At 39.2% G+C, this 19,636-nt stretch overlaps 1 protein-coding gene and 1 pseudogene across 1 annotated transcript; one reads left to right on the top strand and one right to left on the bottom strand.

Moving 5' to 3' along the window:
- Window positions 1–4,774: 4,774 nt before the first annotated feature.
- CCT3 (chaperonin containing TCP1 subunit 3) lies at window positions 4,775–19,499 on the bottom strand. Its single transcript, XM_037825738.1, has 14 exons — window positions 19,346–19,499; window positions 17,797–17,858; window positions 16,479–16,529; window positions 16,325–16,387; window positions 15,881–15,977; window positions 13,727–13,844; window positions 10,311–10,497; window positions 9,438–9,587; window positions 8,630–8,762; window positions 8,361–8,442; window positions 6,618–6,798; window positions 5,879–6,124; window positions 5,469–5,600; window positions 4,775–5,094 (listed from the first exon to the last, which is right to left on the bottom strand). Exons 1-14 carry the CDS (start codon window positions 19,374–19,376, stop codon window positions 4,990–4,992), a joined length of 1,638 nt encoding a protein of 545 aa, XP_037681666.1. The 5' UTR covers window positions 19,377–19,499; the 3' UTR covers window positions 4,775–4,989.
- Window positions 7,388–7,794, top strand: LOC119528134 (annotated as a pseudogene).
- Window positions 19,500–19,636: the final 137 nt, after the last annotated feature.

Below are 19,636 nucleotides of genomic sequence, written 5' to 3'. Positions count from 1 at the left end.
ATAGGAGTCATGTGACTTAGAGTCAGCTGATCCTTTAGAAAAGGGTGGGGCTAACACACCAGTTCTTAAAGAGCCCTCCTCCCTTAACCCAGATTTTGGTTTACATTAGAATCTGAATGGTATGAAGTTTGCTATCTCCAACTGAGCTTGTAAGACATCCTGGACTAGAAATGCAGACATACTCCCAGTCTCTCCTATTCAGCCAATCCCAACTGAACAATCACCTGTAGTGGCCATGATGTCTGGATTCAAGATCAGAGCAAGATCCCAATAACACTGTGGTAGGGAAAAAGTCTGGAGAGGAATTTGAAAGATTTCCGTGGAAGACAGTGCATACTGCAGAGGCTCTTGCCAGTGTAATATTTATTGAGTTCCCAGGTATGCAGTTTCTTGTCTTCAAAGAGCTCACAATTTTATTGTGGAAGAAAATAGGATATGTAAACAACACATATATTTGTCAAGAGGAGGAAGGTCACGTCTAGTTGAATGAATACACATTGTTATTCTTGGTTTGTTGGTGTTTTTTTGCTTGCTTTTCAATTACATCAAATAAATACATATTTTGTAGCATATGCTACAAAATTCAAGATACCAAAGGGTATCAACCCTATTCCCCAGCAACCTGGTTACTCCTCAGAGACAACCACCATTCCTAGTTTATGTATCCTTCCAAAGACATTCTATGCATTATCAAGAATATATAATGCTGCACTATGATGGCACGCAAATACTGTTCTGCAGTCTGCTTCTCCACTTATATAAGGACTGCTCCTTATCAGTACACTTGGAGCTGCCTCATTCTCCACATAACTATTTTATTGTAGGTGGATGTTCCATGGATATATTTAACCAGAACTTTGTTGACATTGCTTCCAATATTTTGTTGTGGCAAACAATGATGGAAGGAATATCTGTGTTCATACAGCATTTGTGTGTTTGCAACCAAATCTGTAGGATAAATACCCAGAAGCAGAATTACCAGGTCAAATGGCCCTCTTTGAGGTTTGCCAATTAACATTCACATCATGTGTTTGAGTGCCATTTCCTCATACCCTCAACAATAGTTTACCAAACTTAATTTGTTTCTCCATGAAAGAGGTTTAGCATTTCTTCATATGTTAAAGACACTTTTGCTCCTCTTCGAGTTATTTAAACCTTTTGCCTATGTGGAATATGACTCCCGGAGAGGAATGCAGACCTGGCATCGTGGGACGGAGAACATCTTCTTGACCAAAAGGGGGATATGAAAGGAAATGAAATAAGCTTCAGTTGCAGAGAGATTCCAAAAGGAGCCGAGAGGTCACTCTGGTGGGCACTCTTACGCACACTTTAGACAACCCTTTTTACGTTCTAAAGAATTGGGGTAGCTGGTGGTGGATACCTGAAACTATCAAACTACAACCCAGAACCCATGAATCTCGAAGACAGTTGTATAAAAATGTAGCTTATGAGGGGTGACAATGGGATTGGGAAAGCCATAAGGACCGCACTCCACTTTGTCTAGTTTATGTATGGATGAGTAGAAAAATAGGAGGAGGAAACAAACAGACAAAGGTACCCAGTGTTCTTTTTCACTTCAATTGCTCTTTTTCACTTTAATTATTATTCTTGTTATTTTTGTGTGTGTGCTAATGAAGGTGTCAGGGATTGATTTAGGTGATGAATGTACAACTATATAATGGTACTGTGAACAATCGAACGTACGATTTGTTTTGTATGACTGCGTGGTATGTGAATATATCTCAATAAAATGAAGATTAAAAAAAATAAAAAATAAAAAATAAACCTTTTGCCTATTTTTCTATAAGCCTTTCCTTAACTGCCAAACTCTAAAAGTTCTTTAAGGAAATTAATGCTCTTTGTTGCGCCAACATCCCCCTTTCTATTTATCTTTTATTGTGTTTTTTTGCCATGCAAAACTTTTTAGTTACATTTATTAGTTGTTTCACCACTCTAATGTATTTTTTAAACCCCATCTTTTCTTTTAGTATGCTTATGGTTTCATTTTTTCATATTTAAATCTTCCAGCTACTTGGGATTAATTTTGCTGTGAAGACTGAAGAAGGGATCCATTTTTTTTTCCCAAATGGCTACTCTGTGACAAATTGTTTCCACAACTCATTTTTCTTGAGGCAAAAAATAGTGCTTGAGTCCTCTGAGGCATGAACTCCGAGAACTGATAAGGGAGAATGAAAAATCAGAGTCTAGGCTGACTGAGAAGAGTTTGGGTAAGCAGAAATTAAAGCCCCCCACCCCCACCCCAATTGCTTTAAGGGGTAAAAGTAGGATTTGACTGAATCCAGGAGTTTGACAGTGGAAAGGATCATCAGCAGTCACCAGGTGACAAGACTGTGTTCATGGATTCAATCTAGTATATGGTGTGCCAGTTTGGATATATTACATCTGCCACAAGGTCATGATCTTTTAATCCAATCTTGTGGGATATTTGGATTGAGTTGTTTCCATGGGGATGTGACTCACCCAACTGTAGGTGGTACTTTTGATTATATTATTTCCATGGAGGTGTGGCTCCACCCATTCAGCCTGGGTCTTGATTAGTTTACTGGAGTTCTTTAAAAAGAGCCATCACAGGCCCAGACTGCTGTAGCTGAGAGACACTTTGGAAACAGCGGTTGAAAGCAGATTTTTGCTGCCACTTTGGAGGTGCTAGCCCAGAGTTTGCTCCGGAAAAGGTAAGAGAGGACAAAACCCCAAGAGCAACATTTTGGAGAATGCCATTTTGAAAAACAACCTGGGAGCAAAGGAAGAAGATGCCAGCCACCTGCCTTCGCAGCTGACAGGTGTTCCAGACACCATTGGCTGTTCTTCAGTGAAGGTACCCTTTTGTTGATGCCTTAGTTCGGACACTTTTACGGCCTTAGGACTCTAACTTTGTAACCAAATAAACCCCCTTTATAAAAGTCAATCCATTTCTGGTATTTTGCAAAATGGCAGTGTTAGCAAACCAGAACAATGGGGTTCATGCAAGGCAATAAGTAAAAGCGGTCTGAGCAGCCTTTGAACACTATGCTAAATTTAGGCTTTGAAGAGAATAGAAAAGCTCTGAAAGCTAGACTGAAAAGTACAGATAGATATAATAAAAATCCTGTGGGATTTCCACAGGCTCAGAAAAGACATTGTAGGTGTTTTGTTTGTTTGTTTGTTTGTTTTGGTTTGTTGGTTTTTAAAGAAACAAGCACCTCTTTTTAAGTCAGGACTTGGAAGTTACTCTTTGACTTGTAAGCGCAATGGCCTTATCTATCAATGGTATATTGGCTTTGTGGTGTGGAGACACTAAGATGCAAAGAAAAGTTCCCAAACCACTGGAAGAATATTTGCTGGGAAATTACTTGATTAAAACCTGACAATTTTGAAAGTACCCTTGTGGTTGATTGAAGTCTAATAAAACTATTTATGTTACTAAATACCAGTTTCATTTGGAATGAGTGATCGCTATCCGTTGAAAAGTCTAGTGGGTTGTGAAGTTCCTGAGGGCCCATACCATGAGGTTAAATTTGTGAAAAACTGGCAATGAAAATAAGAAAAAGAGCACTTGATTTGACAGACACAGAAAGAAAATCTCTTTGTAAACACTGAATGTGTATTAATATCTCAATTAAAAAAATAATATCTTGTTCTGGTTCTTTCTGATGTAAGGAAAATGTTCATAGATAGATTGTGGTGATGAACGCATAACTGTTATCATACTGTGGACAGTGGATTGTATATCATGGATGATTGTATGGTGTGTGAATGTATTTCAATAAAACTAAATTTAATAAAAATAATAATAATAATAATAGCACCAATGCCAGCAGGGACAACTACTATACACAATTAATTATCCAAGGGCTTAAATTAAGCATTAGTGTTGAAATCAGAATGGACCTAGAAGAGAAAGGGAAAAATGGGAGGAAAGAATCCACAGGATGTGACTTGCTTCTTTCCTCCATAATTTCTCAGGTCTTATGAGCAATATTTCTTCAAGATCTTTTTAAATGCAAAATGACTAGAATATGTCTGTTGCACAATAGGCACCACATGCTATTATTATTCTATCTGGTAGTTCAAATTAATATGACTAAGTCCTGTGATCAGGGAAGAGATAAACAGGGATGAATGTATGAATCATAAGGACAAAGGGTAGGGTAGAAGGCCCAAAAGCCAAGAGAAAGGGCACTGAAGAAATCAAAAGCTGGCCCTACCTGGCCTTCATTTCTCTTAATAAAAACAAAGCACAAGATCAGACTTAAATTTTTGTTTTTGCTTGCACAGAGGGTAGGTGGCTGAATGTGACATAATTGTGGCATGAGAATAAGCCAGCAAGCCCGAGTACAGATTGGAATGACAAAGAACACTGGGAAAGGGTAAGGTTAAGAAAGGGTATTGAAAGATACAGAATACAATAAAAAATAGGAGTATGTTTTATGCCCTTTACAGCAAACACCCAAACCCTCCCTAGCAAGTACTGGGTGTTGCTCTACATATAACCAGAGTTGAGGAACTCCCATGATTTAGACAGGTCCTTCTTGTTCTTTGGGGGCAGTACATGCAAAATGGTGGTTCTTAAGGTTTACAGTATCATCCTTTTAACTCCAAAAGGATCTTCCCAACCAAGACACTGAGAAGCTTGAATAATAGCCCTTCAAGAAAGCAAATAAAGACCCAATGACCTAATTCCCATCTCCCTTCCTTCCCAGTAAGGTTTTCTGCCTCCTCCCTCTTTGTCAGGAGGTAGAGATATGAACCAAGGTTGAAAAACAAAACACATAACGACTGTCTCAAATGACTTAGATTTAATCATCGGAAGCAACTAAATGGAAAGCTTACAATAGAGAAGAATTACATGTCAGTGCCTTTTGCAAACTGAGCTGGGACAGAAAGGCACGGGGGGCTGCCCCTCAACCTGATCCCCTCCAAACAAAGACGTCCACAGTGGCCCTGACAAAGTGGCTCAGGGAAGGGGAAGAATCCGCTGGTGACCACCGCTCACTCCTGGCCAGCATCGGGACCACCCCCTTGCCGACTCTGGTCATCACCCTTCTTTTTGTGGCCTGAGACGATGTCATCAATCCGCAGCAGCAGGACTGCCGTCTAGGAAATAACCACAGCCCCAGAGAGATCAGCAGAGAAAGAAAAACATTTGTTTTCTTTCATACATATCACCTAACTTCTCCCACAGGATTACCATTTTATCTGAAAGCTACCTTACTAGAGTCGTGAATGTAAAATGCAGTTCTCCCTAAGCAAGGCTTGTGTGATGCTACCTTGCTTTTTGTATGGGCTAAAAAGAAGGGGAATGGAATTCCTTGGGAGATCTTTGGGAAGGAATGCTCTTAGTTTTGAGGAATACTCTGTACTCTATACGCATCCCTTCAAGACTGTTCCAGACACACTGATTTCTGGCCATGTCCAGTACTGGCAAAGGAGGAAATAAATAGCAAGGCATATGCCTTAAGGTGCCTCACCTCTACTGCTGTCTTATATGTTTGCAGCTTCACAGCCAATGGCTCCCAGATGCCCAGTTCTTTCATGTCCACCAAAGTACCAGTATCACCATTTACACCCCAGGTCTCACAGTTCTCCTGAGTGTGCCTGGCCTGCGGTTGGAACAAACAGAAGTAGTTAAGGAGAGAAAATACCGGGAACAAGCAAGCTGGCAGGGAACATTAAGGAAAAAACTAAACCAAAAATGATGGGATTGGTAAAGTGGGGAGTTAAGGGGAAATGGCCACAATGGCAAACAAGTCAAAAATTAGGAAAGGGCAGATATTTTAAGGGAACAAGTTATAAGATGAGAAACATCCCCTTAGACCAAACACAGCATAGACAGCTTTTCTGATTCCACTAAAAAAGAACAGCATGGAGAGGAACTCACCCTAAGAGAGGTAAGTAGACGGATGGTACTGGCCCCACAGTTCTGGATAAGGGTACGAGGAATGACCTCTAAGGCCTGAGCAACAGCCCTGTATGGCCATTGCTCCACACCAGTCATGGTCTTGGATTTTTCTGTCAAGGCATGGGCCACAGCCATTTCAGAGGCCCCACCTCCTGGTACTAGCTGAGGGTCCAGGAGAACGTTGCGGCACACTTGCATGGCATCCTGGAGGTTACGTTCTACTTCCTTTGAGAAGCAAACAGACAGTATGAAGTCAAAACTTGATGACTCAGTGACAAACCAGAGGCACCAAACGACTTCCTTACTGTCAGGGTTAGTAAACCACCAAGGAGGGAGACTAAGAAAGGTCCCTGGAATCTCTATTGGGCAGGGCAGGGCAAAGTGTGTAACTCATGACTACAAGAGGGCGGGGAGCAGTAGAGGAGGTGTCACTCCAACTGTGAAGTTAGGCTTTCATCCATTATCCTACAGCATCCTCTCCCAGTTGTGTCCTTTAAGAGGCTGCATGGTCTAGTGGAAACTCTTCTATTTACTGTGTACCTTTGGGCAAGTTACCTAACCTTGCAAAGGGGAAAATAAAATTTGTAAGTTCAACCTGAAAAATAAGGAAACAGGAAAGGTACCTGTAGCTACAGATTCAACTTAAATAGCTATAAATGGGCAACAGGATGTTTTTACACCCTCTGGGAAACTCTCACGAAGTAGAAGGCTGACTCACTGAGAGAATCTCTTTGCTGGCTCCCCGGAGAAGAATGGTGCAGGCCTTGGGGTCTTTGCACTCAGTGATGAATGTAAAGTACTCATCTCCAATTTTCTTGATTTCCAACAGGCCTGCTCCCGTCCCAACATCATCTTCTCTTAGTTCCTCTGGTCGGCTCACTATCCGGGCCCCACAGGCTCTATGGGTAGGGAATTGAGAGGAGAGAAAGGGAGAACCAGATGATTTCAGATATTTTTACCCATCTCCCTAGTCTCTGGGATCTGTGGCTAGAGTAAGAGCCAAAGTGGGTTGCTAGAAACATTTCTGTATCACTTGAGAAGTCTTGGCTTCCTGGTAAAAAAGATTTTCAAACATATATAGGCAAAGTTTCCTTAAACCAATACAGTTTTATTAATAGAAGTGTATGTACCTAATGCAACATGTTACATATCACATACAGTCATTTCTAGATATAACCCATCCTGTACTCTTCAGTTAGGTCTCAAGGCCAGTTAACAGGGCTGTACAAAAGAAGATGCAAGGGTCAGGTCCAGTAAAGAGGAAGGTTAAGTACATAAGTTTATGTTTAACCCTGTTTTAATGAATTTAGACCAATTTCTTATTTGTTATTCATTCCCCCAACTCATGGGCATGTAAAGTCAACTATGTGTATGTATGCATGCACAGATCTACTTCAGAGCAAGCAGAGGTATAAAATTTAATTTGGATTGATACATTATATGGTATTTGGTAGATTTATCTTCCTTTTTATAAAGAAAGCATTAAAAATGGATGGTCCTTTTTTCCGACCTGGTCTAGGCAGAACGGCTCCCACAAAGAAGGGTGGTGAGAAGAAGGGCCATTCTGCCATCAGCAAGGTGGTGACCAGAGAGTACACCATCAACATTCACAAGTGCATTCAATCCATAGAGTGGGCTTCAAGAAACGTGCCCCTTGGGCACTCAAAGAGATCTCGAAGTTTGCCATAAGGGAGATGGGAATGCCAGATGTGCTCACTGACACAAGGCTCAACAAGGCTGTCCAGGCCAAACGGATAAGGAATGTCCCATATCGTATCCGTGTACGGTTGTCCAGAAAACATAATGAGGATGAAGATTCCCCAAACAAGCTCTATATACTGGTTACCTGTCACCACTTTCAAAACCTACAGACAGTCAATGTGGATGAAAACTAACCGCTGATTATCAAATAAAATTATAAAATAACTGCCAAAAAAAAAAAAGGATGGTATCTGAGCACAGATATCAATGCAGAAGTACCACAGAAGTACCATATACAATCTAAAGCAACTGAGGGTCCAAATCAAGGAAACTGATGGTTCTGCTACATTCTGCACCATTAAGACAGACTACTCTGGAAACCTCATCAAGAGAGATAAACTCTAGAGATCATTCAGAATCATCATGATGGCATTTAAAAAAAACACAAAAACTCCCTGATAAGGAGTTACTTAGAAATGTAACAGACACCTACCAAGGAAGCGATCAGTTGTCTAAGCATAAGTTGTGCATTATGGGATAGGAGCAATATAGAAGAGGGTAATGCAGTGGATAATTGTTGAACTAGAGGATTTCTGACAAGGGCAGAGAGCTAAACCCAGGTTATTTCCAACTATAACTGATTCCCAATTGTATCCTATATTAAACCTCTTCAGATAACAATGTTAACGACTGCATTACACAACTACAACAATGGAAATGCACAGGAAGGAAGAATGTTACTTCTACCTGTCCTACTCACCTAGCAATGCGATTATTGTCTGTCTTCCGGACTCTGCGGATGGCTGTGATATTGGCCCGCATGAGGTAGTGCTGAGCTAAATCTGCAAACCCAAGAGTAGACGTGTTACACTGGAAGCCAGAACCCAGTAGTTCTGGCCTGGTTTCATCCTGAATGTACTCTAACCATCACATATTTATTATGTTCGATCTACGCCAATATGGAGGGAGGGGATATCACCTACCCTCTTCTACCTCAAAGGCGGACTGGAAAAATGAATAAAGTCCTACCTGAAATGCCCTTTTCTGTGATGACTACGTCAGGCTTCAATTGGATAATATCCTCGCAAAGTTGCTGAATGTACTCTTCTTCCATTTGGAGAATTCGGGTGAAGTCCTCCTCTCGTGTGATCTCAATGTCAGTCTGTGTGGTAGAGTAAAGTTGCTCTGATTTAAAAATCTCTGGACTAATGAAGGTCTCCAGGGCCACCCAAACTACTATGTTCCCTCCACCCAGCCCTCTCACAAATCCAAGAAAGTATGAGTTAGAATAACATTAAAGCTGTGCCCTCACACCTCTCTAAGCCAGTTTAGCTCTAGCTATCATCCAGCCTAATTCCTTCATTTCATGATAAAGCAACTGGAACTCAAAGCCACAAGCCAATTTGTACAACCTGACCTAGAAAGGTCTCTGGCCATCCAGTTCTTTATCTCTCTCCTGCCAGTATATATGGTTAATTCTGGGTCTTATTCTGGAAATTCTCCTTTAGCACTTCAAAGCTAAATTAACTCCTACCCAACGTACTCTTGGCATTAGGGAGAGTGGAACTGAAACTAAACAAACAAATCCTGACTTGGCCAGTATTAGCTGTGTTCCTCAGGCAAATAACCTAACTTCTCTGAGCTTCAGAGCCTCCATCTGTAAAATGGGGTCAATATTCACTATTTTAAAGGATTGTGGTAAGAATCAGAGATAATCTATGTAAAGGACAGTAACTGGCAAAGAGTAGGCATGTAATAAACATACCTTTATTTTCCTGTCCGAATTAGCGGTCAGATTCTTAAGGTCAACTTTAAGGAATAAGGTTAGGTACTTTACCTGGCTTTCTCCTTTCTTGTATTCCAGAGAAGAATCCAATAGCACAATGCGAGGGTTTGTGATATAACGTCGCATTCGTGGATGGGTCACATCCTTATTAATCATGACTCCACGTAAGACACAGGAGTCTTCAATGATTCCCCCAGGTACCTGAGCAAACGAAGACCCACTTTAATCTACAACAAGCAGAGACAATTTCCCAACTCCCTTCTGCCATGTTCATCTTTCCCAAATGACCAATATTCCAGGTTTCTTTATCTTTATTCCACAAACCTCAAAAACACAAACAGGGTTGCAATCACATTTTTTTCTTCCTCTAGGAAATACATTAATACTTAGACCATGATACCCAACTTGAAGGTCAGCAGAGACCCACAGAAATTAACTTCTAATTCCTTAAAGATATTACCACAGAACTTTAGGCTTGGGGCTCCATTTACTGGCTGTAAGCTACTACTGCTATTTTTTTTTATTTTTGACAAATTAGTAGAGATGGAGATAGCTTTCTAGGGCTTGTAAAAGACCTTTCTCCTAAGATTTAGTGATCTAAGTCAGTCGCACAGGTTAGAGTCCTTGTTAAGTTTATAGCCAAATGACAGGTATGTATGCAAATGAATAAATACATAGACAGCTATAATCCTTTCCCTAACCCTTATAAACCACATGTAAGGACAACTGAAGGTTACAAAATTATTCCAGGAATTCCTCCTTGGTATCCTCTTTAGGTTATCATTTTCCAGGCATCAAGTATGGTTCTTATTCCTAGTTCAAACTGAAGATATTTTGCTCTGATTCAAACCTATTTTCTCAAGTGGGACGATTCATGCTAGGAAACAGTTTGTCCCTAAAGTACACATTGGATAAAGTGTTTACCTTTTCCACCTTGGCATATTTCTTGATGTCAATCTCCTTTCGACCATTCTCCTCAAACTGTACAGTCTTGACAGCATCCAGGGCAATGTTGCAAGCCAGAGAGGACCACCGACTGATTGCTTTGGTAGTAATGGAACTATTGATGATGTTTAGCATCATATCACGGTTACTGATGTCAACAGGGGAACTAGAGAAAAGAAATAGATAGCAGGTTCAGCAGACACCTTGGATATTTAAAGCAGTCCTTCATTTACATCTCAATGATTATAATAGTGGGCCAAGAGGCAGAACTAGGGAAATCTGTTCCTTTGTTGAAAACTAAAAGGGACATTAAGAAGTAATCTTGTCCACTCTTCTGCCTTTCACCAAGATTACAACTAACCCATCCCTGGCACGAGTCTCAAATCCCTCACTAATTTGTTCCCATGTCTGACAACTCTCTACACTTAAAGAGCTTACACTAAAATAATTTGTTCTTTACCTTCTACTTCAACATCAACCAAAAAAAACCTCTTTACTGTATTTATTTTTCAATTAGAGAAGCTGTAGTTACAGAAAAATCTTGCAGAAAGTACAAAATTCCCATATACCCCCAACCCTAAACACACAATTTCCTTCATTAACACTTTGAATTAGTGGACTACCTTTGCTACAACTGATAAAACAATATTATTGTAATTTTACTATTAATTACAATCCATAGTTTACATTAGGGTTCACTGTGTTATACAGTTGTTTTTAAAAATTTTTTTATTCTTGTAACATACATACAACCTAAAATTTCCTCTTTTGACACATTCAAATATACAGTTCACAGTGTTGATTACATTCATAATGTTGCGCTACCATCACCACTATCTGTTACTAAAACTTTTCCACACCCCAAAGAGAAACTTTGTACTAGTTCAGCATTAATTCCCCATTCCCTACTCCACTGTCTTTAACTTTTAAGGCTTGGGTCAAGACACATTTCGTCTATGAAACCTTATCACATAACTAGCCAATTCTGAGAGCTCTTGACAATCATCAATCTGTACTATCCACTTTGAATGCCTGATTCTATTCTATCTAGCCACATAATAGTGCCACTTAATGTTTATTGCTGTTATGTTGGTTTAGTCTTTATAAGATTATAAATTTCTGCATGGCAATACTATGTAGAACCACAAAATGAAGTTGGGTGAAAATATGAATCTCAGATAACAACTAGCCCAGATTTTCACCTATTAGCATTTTATTGCTAAAATCCCTTCTATAACAATGTAGGGCACATAATATGCAATCAGTAAATAGCTGCTGAATAACAGATTTTAGGGAAGAGGCAAGAGCTTCAAAACTATTATCTAAGATAAATGATAGTGTTCTAAGGAAGTACTTACTGCTTGATAAAAAGAAAAACCTTCTATTAGTTCAGCTCTATACATTCAATAAAACCTCTGGGAATCTCTACATCCCGCCCCCCCCCACCCCCACCAAACACTTGATTATACTTTATATATTCAGTAACATACTCTTTTCACTTAGTAATTTATCATAAACATCTTTCTAGATGTTTATATATATATAACTTATTTTTAATTGTGTATATTAGTCCTTAGAATGAGTGTATTATTTATTGAACTAGTCTCTCAGTGTCAGAAATTCAGGTTGTTTCCAGTTTTGTTTTGTTTTTTCTCTAACTCAAACAACACTGCAATAAACATCCTGGTATATCAAGCCTTCATACTGATGCTTTTATTTCTACAGGATGGAATCCTGAAACTTGCTGGGTGCAAGGGCAGGGAGGGATAGTTGGATGACAGTGGACTCCTATCCCTTCTGCAGTCCATTCCCCTGCGTGGCCCAGCCAAGTGTATCACCTTCTCTCTGGTTGACTGTCCCTCTTCTGTCACCCTAAAGCCCAGCTAAGAGCAGGACCCATCCACTGTTATAATCTGGCCCCTGTCTACTTTCCAGCTTTCTATCATCCCACCAGCAAACACATATTGAACACCCACTATGTGCCAGGTCCTAGACACCGGAGAAAAGATTAAGTCAAGGTCCTGCCCTCACAGGACTTATGTTTGGGGTGGGAGTGGAGATGATGGTAAAGTAAGTACAATATATAGTCAGTTAGATGGTGACAGTGCAGGGATGGAGCACAGGGTCTGCCACAGTGGGGTTCATGATTTAGGAAGGGCTTCATGAAGAAGGTGATATTTGAGAAAACACCCGTGGGCATCTCCACATTCTTGCAGTTTATTTCATAAAAATGATTTACATCAAACACTTTATACCTTAAGAGGTCTAGACAGATATATTACTGTACATTTTCTATTTTTTTAATAGCAAGCAGCACAACACAAAGCTCACCGAATTATTAAATACTTATGTACCTAATGACCCAACCACATAAAAAACTAGAACATTACAGTTTTTTTTTCCTAAGCAAAAATTTTTATCAAAAATATTCCTTTTACAGATAAGGTATGACTTCACTTATATGAAATAAATAGAATAGGCAAATTTCAAATCAGAAAGTTGATTACAGGATTCCCGGGGGGTAGGAGGAAATGGAGAGTCAATGCTAAATGGGTTTAGTTTCCATTTGGGATGATGGAAAAGTTTTGGTTATGGATGGTGGTAATAGTAGCCCAACACTGAATGAATACAATTAATACTACTGAATTCTATGTCTGAAGATGGTTAAAATGGGAAATTTTAAGTGTATACATGTTACCACAATAAAAACAAAATAAAACAAAAAACACTCCTTTTTCTAACTCCACATAATGGCATAATTTAATAATCTGAAAGCTAGAAAGCATGCATTTCTATATTCCTTTCATTGCCCTATCAGCACTCAGCAACTATGGACTAACAGCAAGTTCTTCCATTACTAGATGAGATTCAAAGAGCATTTGCAGTCCCTGTCATTTTGATTTTATAATGGAAAACTGCTGGCTACCATCTTCCACAGCACTTTGTCAGAGTACTGAATTGGCTACAATTATGCAGGACAGCAGGATATTGTAACATTAAATCCTAAGTACTTATAGTTATCTAATTCCTTGGTCCCCCCACTAGAATCTAAAATCTTAGAAGGTGGGCAAGGTGGGCATATTTTACATACTACACATTTCCCATAGCTGCCCCCAACACAGAAACTTGAAAATAGCGTGTAAAACCAAAATATTTTGAAGAATTAATCCTAGTTCCTTTCATAGTCATTGTGTTTATATGCCTTGGTATTTTCTAAAACGTTTATTTCTCTGATATTCCTCCTCATTTTGCTCTCCTCTGTTTCTTCTCACAAACTGATAGCAGGGTACAAACCACTAAGTGTGTGATCTGCCTGGCATTTTTGTACCACATAAGAACAGATCAGTCTTCTGGGCCTCCCACATTTGACTATCTGTTTCTGGCCTCTCTAATACCTGATTTTCTTAAGGGTGCTGATCATATCATCCAATGCCTTGCGGTAAGCACTGATCACTACCGTTGGGTGCATCTGCTGCTCCAAGAAGTGCTCAGCAACAGACAGCATCTCCCCAGCTGAAAATACAAACACAATGGTTACATTTTTAAAAGTGCCTGGATATCAAAGCAACCTCACTATGCTTCTAAAAATACCATTCCTATTATAAAACAGATTCTCCCAAAAGATGTCATTCAGTCACTGTATCTCTTTATTTTACACTTCCTACAAGCCAATTCACAAAAACAAACAAGCAAAAAACCCTCATATGGCTTATTTTAAATGATCAAAGATTGATCCTAGGGTTTACATATTCTCTTGATCATTCTATCTAAATATTTGTTACTAGTTTTTAAAAAAAGGAAAAATTTCCAAAGACTCTAAAATAGTAAGAAAAATACATGAAGATAAAACTGATTTATTATTACTCTAATGCCTAGGAATGCAGTCAAACTGCTGGTAATTAAAACAAAAACAAAATACAAAACCTTACACCTTATAGAGTATCTACAAATATTTACCCTCTGGATGAGGGATTATTGATAAAAATGTCCCCTTCTTTAAAAATGTGTCTTTGCTTTCTAATTAATACATATATATTTACACACATACACAAAATAATTCATACATACATATACACACAAAAAAGGCTTGTTCTAAAAGTTTAAAAAGAGAAACAAATTTTTTGCACAAATTGCTTGTACTACCTGCCCACTGATAATAACCTTAAATCGATAACAAATGTGCCAAAGTTCACATGTATACTCTTTAGCATGTGCTCAAATCTTTGCATTCAATACTTTATTCCGATCCTTTAATAAACACCATGTATATTAAAAGAAAGTTGATTAATGAATATTTTTACCCGATACTTGAGTAAGGTACGTTAGAAAAGGATACGTCCTGTTAATGAAGTCAAACAGTAATATAGAAAAAAGATGGCTTTAGAGAATCCAAGTTTTTATTTTTTTATAAGCTGCCTACATCTAAGACGCCTAGATTCATGGATACTTACCTAATATCAAAAGGAGATTCAACCATCTAACTTTATTAGAAAATTCTGTGTGATATCTAAACCACTTCTACCACAAACAAAAAGAATAGCCACATATAATTCTCAAGCCTCAAAAGAACTGTATCTAAAGATGTGATTAGTTGGTGGTGACTCTCAACCAAATTTCCAGCCAAATAATCTTATTATAATAATTTTTTTGTAAGGACTGCAAATTGGCACACCTTAATTTAAAATAGTTCTTTTTCTCATTTCCTAACACTGTGTTGCTACAATTATAAATTTTCAAAATGAATGCTTCTATTACAAACATTTCACCATCAACTTGAAACTTACAGAACAGAACAAATAATTTTTCAATAAAAGCAATATGCAAAGTTTTCAGAAGAAAATAATCCTGTAGGAAAGGGGAAACATTAGTCTTTAAAACTAGAAACTTGCATTTTATTCAACCAGATTTGCACAGCACATCCTATATTATGAAAAGTACTTTGTACTCAACTGTGGAGCATTATGGATTGAATTCTGTCCCCCAAAAAGATATGTTGAAGTTTAATCCCCAGTACTTCAGAATGTGACCTTATTTGGAAATAGGGTCATTACAGATGGAATTAGGCAAGTTAAAATGAGGTCATACTGGAGTAGGATGGTATACTAATTCAATGACTGATATACTTGTAAGAAAAGGAAATTTGGACACAGACAGACATAGGGGGAAACGCAACATGACAACTTAAGGCAGAGAATGCCAGCAAGCCACTGCCAGAAGCTAGGAGAGAGGCATGAAACAGATTCTTTCCTACAGACTTCAGAAGAAACATGGCCCTGCTGACATCTTGATTTCGAATTTCTAGCATCCAGAACTGTGAGACAATAAATTTCTGTTATTTTAAGTCACCCAGTTTGTGGAAGTTTGTTACGGCAGCCCTAGGAAACTAAGAGAGGGAGAATACATAGAAAATTATCAACAAGTTGTTTAAATATTTTTAATTAGTGGATTGGTAACAGAATTTCCTTCTTAAAATATGACATATTTATTTCTAGCAAAAATCTCCACATTTCCACCTTATTTTCCTTATCAAACTCTTATACTTCCCTTACCAAGAATAATTACTGATGTGGTCCCATCTCCAACCTCTTCATCCTGGGTCCGGCTAATTTCAATCATGGATTTGGCTGCTGGATGCTGGACTTGAATCTGGAAATAAAAGAAAAGAAAAGAGTAGACTGCCACTTAATCAACACTACTTAAAGACCTCTAACCTATTCTGCTTGGCCCTAACTTTTGAGCTTCTTGCTCTATGCTTACTCCCTTTCCCTTTATTTCCTTACCACACCTTGAAAGATAAAAAAGAGTAATTTCACCTTCCCAAGTCTCTTACTTTTTTGGGAAAAAACGCACCATGCCAACTCTACTATTAAAGTTCCTAAAGAACAGAACGGTATCTTTAAGCTTATTTACTGGACGCAGCACCACCTAATACAAACATCTTTATAAATCTTATTATTTATAAAACGGTTAGAAAGGAAAATGAAAAGTCATACCTCACGAAGAATGGCATTGCCATCATTGGTCATCACAATGCCTCCCATTGGATCCAAAAGCATCTAAGACAGAAGCAAAAGTTATATTTGAGCATTCCAGAAATCAGAACGGGAATATCTGTAGTCTGAAAGCTTCAATAAGAGACAAGCCTACCTTCATCATGGACTTGGGTCCTAAGCATGTTCGGATGATATCTGCGATAGTCTAATGGAGAAACAACATAAAAAAACAAAAAAAACATGTAAGCACAAATCAGAGGACAGAGTGGTAGGGTAAAAGGGCACAAACAACACGCATAGCCGCTGTTTTAATTTTAATAATGATACCTCTAAAGTAGGGTTGGCAACCACTATAGACATAGCGTGCCATGTGGCTAGCTCTTGTTCCCCTCCACTGCCATCCTATTGCTTTCAGAGTGGATGCAGAAAGAAATGACTTCACAAGAAAAAAGGGGAAGGTGTCCTAGATCTATCGGTATTTCTTTGCATGACAGTGACTTTCATACCACCTTAAATCTGGCCTAGGGTCACTTTAATCTTTCTTTCAAAAGACATTTAGTGAATATGTATCCAGGACCTACAGTGGGCCCTAGAATACAAAAAAGGAACTAATACACTGTCCTTCCTTACCCTCATGTAACTTAGTCTATATGGGAGACAAGCACAAATAGAATATTTTAAAATAACACACAGCAATAGAATAACACGCAGGTTTATGTATTAGGCCTAACTCAGAGGGGAAGGCCTCTTTCCCTCCCCATCTCATCAGGGCAATGTCCCAAAAACAGGGAAATCAATTTTTCCTCTAATTGCACACTTAAAAGTCCAAATGCACAGGGAATTTATCACTATGAAGAAATACGGAAATACTAAAGAAGGCAGCTAGAGACAAACTTTAAATTCCACTTGTACCAGTTGGTATATTATTTCCCTTAGAAAAAGCCATATTCTTAAATGCAATCTTGTTGGGGCAGACTAGTGTTGATTAAGTTGGAAACTTTGGATTAGGTTGTTTCCATAGAGATGTGACCTGCCCAACTCTAGGTGATAACTCTGATTAGATCACTTACATGGAGGTGTGGCCCCGCCCATTCAGCATGGGCCTTGATTAGTTAACTGGAGCCCTATTAAAGCTCAGACAGAAGGAGCCCATGGTTAGCTGCAGCTGAGACACATTTTGAAGACGGCCTTTGGAAGCTGACACTGACATTTTGAGGAATGCCTTTTGAAACACAACCTGGAAGCAGATGCCAGCCACATGCCTTCCCAGCTAACAGAGGTTTCTCGGACACCACTGGCCATCCTTCAGTGAAGGTACACCCTGTGTTGATGCTTTACCTTGGACGCTTTATGGCCTTAAGACTGTACCTTTGTAACCAAATAAACCCCATTTATAGAAGCCAATCCATCTCTGGTATTTTGCATTCCAGCAGCATTAGCAAACCAGAACACAGTTTAAAAAGATATGGTACCTTGGCGGCATTGATGTTTCCAGACTGAACTTTTCTTCCAGATTCACGCTTTGTGTTCTGGCCTGAGAGATAAAAACAAAAGGCAACAGCTCATGATTGCCCCATTGTACAGATGCTGTTTATTACCCAACCTTTGAAAATAAAAATATATAGGTTTCACAGATACACACATAGGTCAAAACTTATCAAACTATGCACAGCTTCTTGTATATCAATTGTATCTTTAAAAGCTGTTAAAAAATAAACCTACACACTTACGGCTATTTACCTCTTTATTTACTTTGATTACTGATATACTAATAACCCCATAACACTTCAACTATGGAATCCCGGTCATTACTTTCCCTCTAACCAAACATTCATGTATTTAAAGCAAGGATTTCTACAGACTGTAAAAGGACTTCACAGATGCACCCTTCACCCCAGGACCCTCTCAATGGAGATAAAACAAAGCAGTGGCTATAAGCATCATGATGCTATTCCCCCCCCTCTCCAAATTACATATTCTCCTACAATTTAAATCTATAAATCTTTCAATCCAGTCCCATCAAATCTAAACACCTGCAAATCTTCAAGGTTTACATTCCTATCTCAGGCAGTAGTAACTAAAAACCTGCATGGACCTATAACCTATCAAAAAGAAAATGACTTTTCCAGGACTAAGTAAAATTTTGAAAAAATTTTCCTAAAAAGTTATTTCCTAGGTAGAGAGAAAATGGATTAAAAAAAAAAAAATCTGAACAACATTCTGTACACTGAAGATGGAAACGGCTAGACAAGTATCTTAGATGGAGTACAGAAGTTACACACAGAATGAAAACACACTAGGGGAAGACAAAGGAGGTGCAGCTCATAAATCAGAAAGAGATTAAGGATACTTCTAAAGGGTAAAGAGAACAAGTCTAATAGAGAAACTTGGAAAACTCAGTTGGTTAGTGGTAAAGATGACAACGCAGTTGCCTCAGAGAAAATGATTACATCTGAGGAAAAACCAATAAAGGAAGAAGGGTTACTTCAGGGAACAGGAATCACTGAATGAAAATTCAAAAGGATCAATTCAAAGTGTCCAAGAATACCACTCACTATGTGCCAGACCCTTTTATGAGCACTTCTTCATAAGTCTACAATAAACACTACTAACCCCATTATACAGATGGCAACACAAACAATTTGCCCGAGGACACACCGCTACTAAGGGATGGGCCAAGGATATTAAGCCAGGCTTAACCAAAAAATCATTATTCCTTCAGCTACACCACACTGAAAATCCTGCTGCAGGGGCCGGGAGTGAGGAACGGGATGGAGTAGCAAGGAGCCTCCTGATGTGAATACAAATAAAAATAAGAGGCTCGGCGAGGGAAAACGTCAGTTCGCGTTTGTGAAGAGGGGGAAATGAGTTAAGGAAAAGAGAAGAAATCGGACTTCCTACATGAGCACGATGACTGGGAAGCTCAGTGGCCGAGCCAGGGCGGGACCGGCGGGCAACACTGAAAAGTGCAAAGATAAGGGAGCGAAAAGGGGACCCTTCCCCGGCTTCCCCAGAACTCACTGAGCACGAGCACGGGACGATGGCCCATCATGGCGGCGTGATACAAAGTCGGGTACCCACAGATGGGGAACCCGCAGAACCTTCTGGAGAGAGAGAAACAAGCAAAAGCCCAGAAAACGCTGCCTCCTCAAGGATGACACCTAAACACGCTACCCTCCCGGCCGCCACCAATCACTGCACGTAGCTCATTAACCGACAAGAAAACGAGCCAATTGATATTCTTATCCCCGCCCCCTACGCAAGAACGGCTGGGCAAGCTAGATAGAGAGAGCGCGATGATGGAAACGGGAG

The sequence above is a fragment of the Choloepus didactylus genome, chromosome 2, assembly GCF_015220235.1.
Source record: "Choloepus didactylus isolate mChoDid1 chromosome 2, mChoDid1.pri, whole genome shotgun sequence".
Taxonomy (NCBI): domain Eukaryota; kingdom Metazoa; phylum Chordata; class Mammalia; order Pilosa; family Megalonychidae; genus Choloepus; species Choloepus didactylus.
This window is presented reverse-complemented; position numbering and strand designations above follow the sequence as displayed.

What these genes read in the sequence shown, in the direction of transcription:
- CCT3 (XM_037825738.1), bottom strand. Translation starts at nt 19,376, where the DNA reads ATGATGGGCCATCGTCCCGTGCTCGTGCTCA. An exon ending in GCAATGCCATTCTTCGTGAG is followed by an intron (nt 15,978 to 16,324) that starts GTATGACTTTTC and finishes TTTTATTTCCAG; the next exon opens with ATTCAAGTCCAGCATCCAGC. An exon ending in CACATCAGTAATTATTCTTG is followed by an intron (nt 13,845 to 15,880) that starts GTAAGGGAAGTA and finishes TTGTATTTTCAG; the next exon opens with CTGGGGAGATGCTGTCTGTT.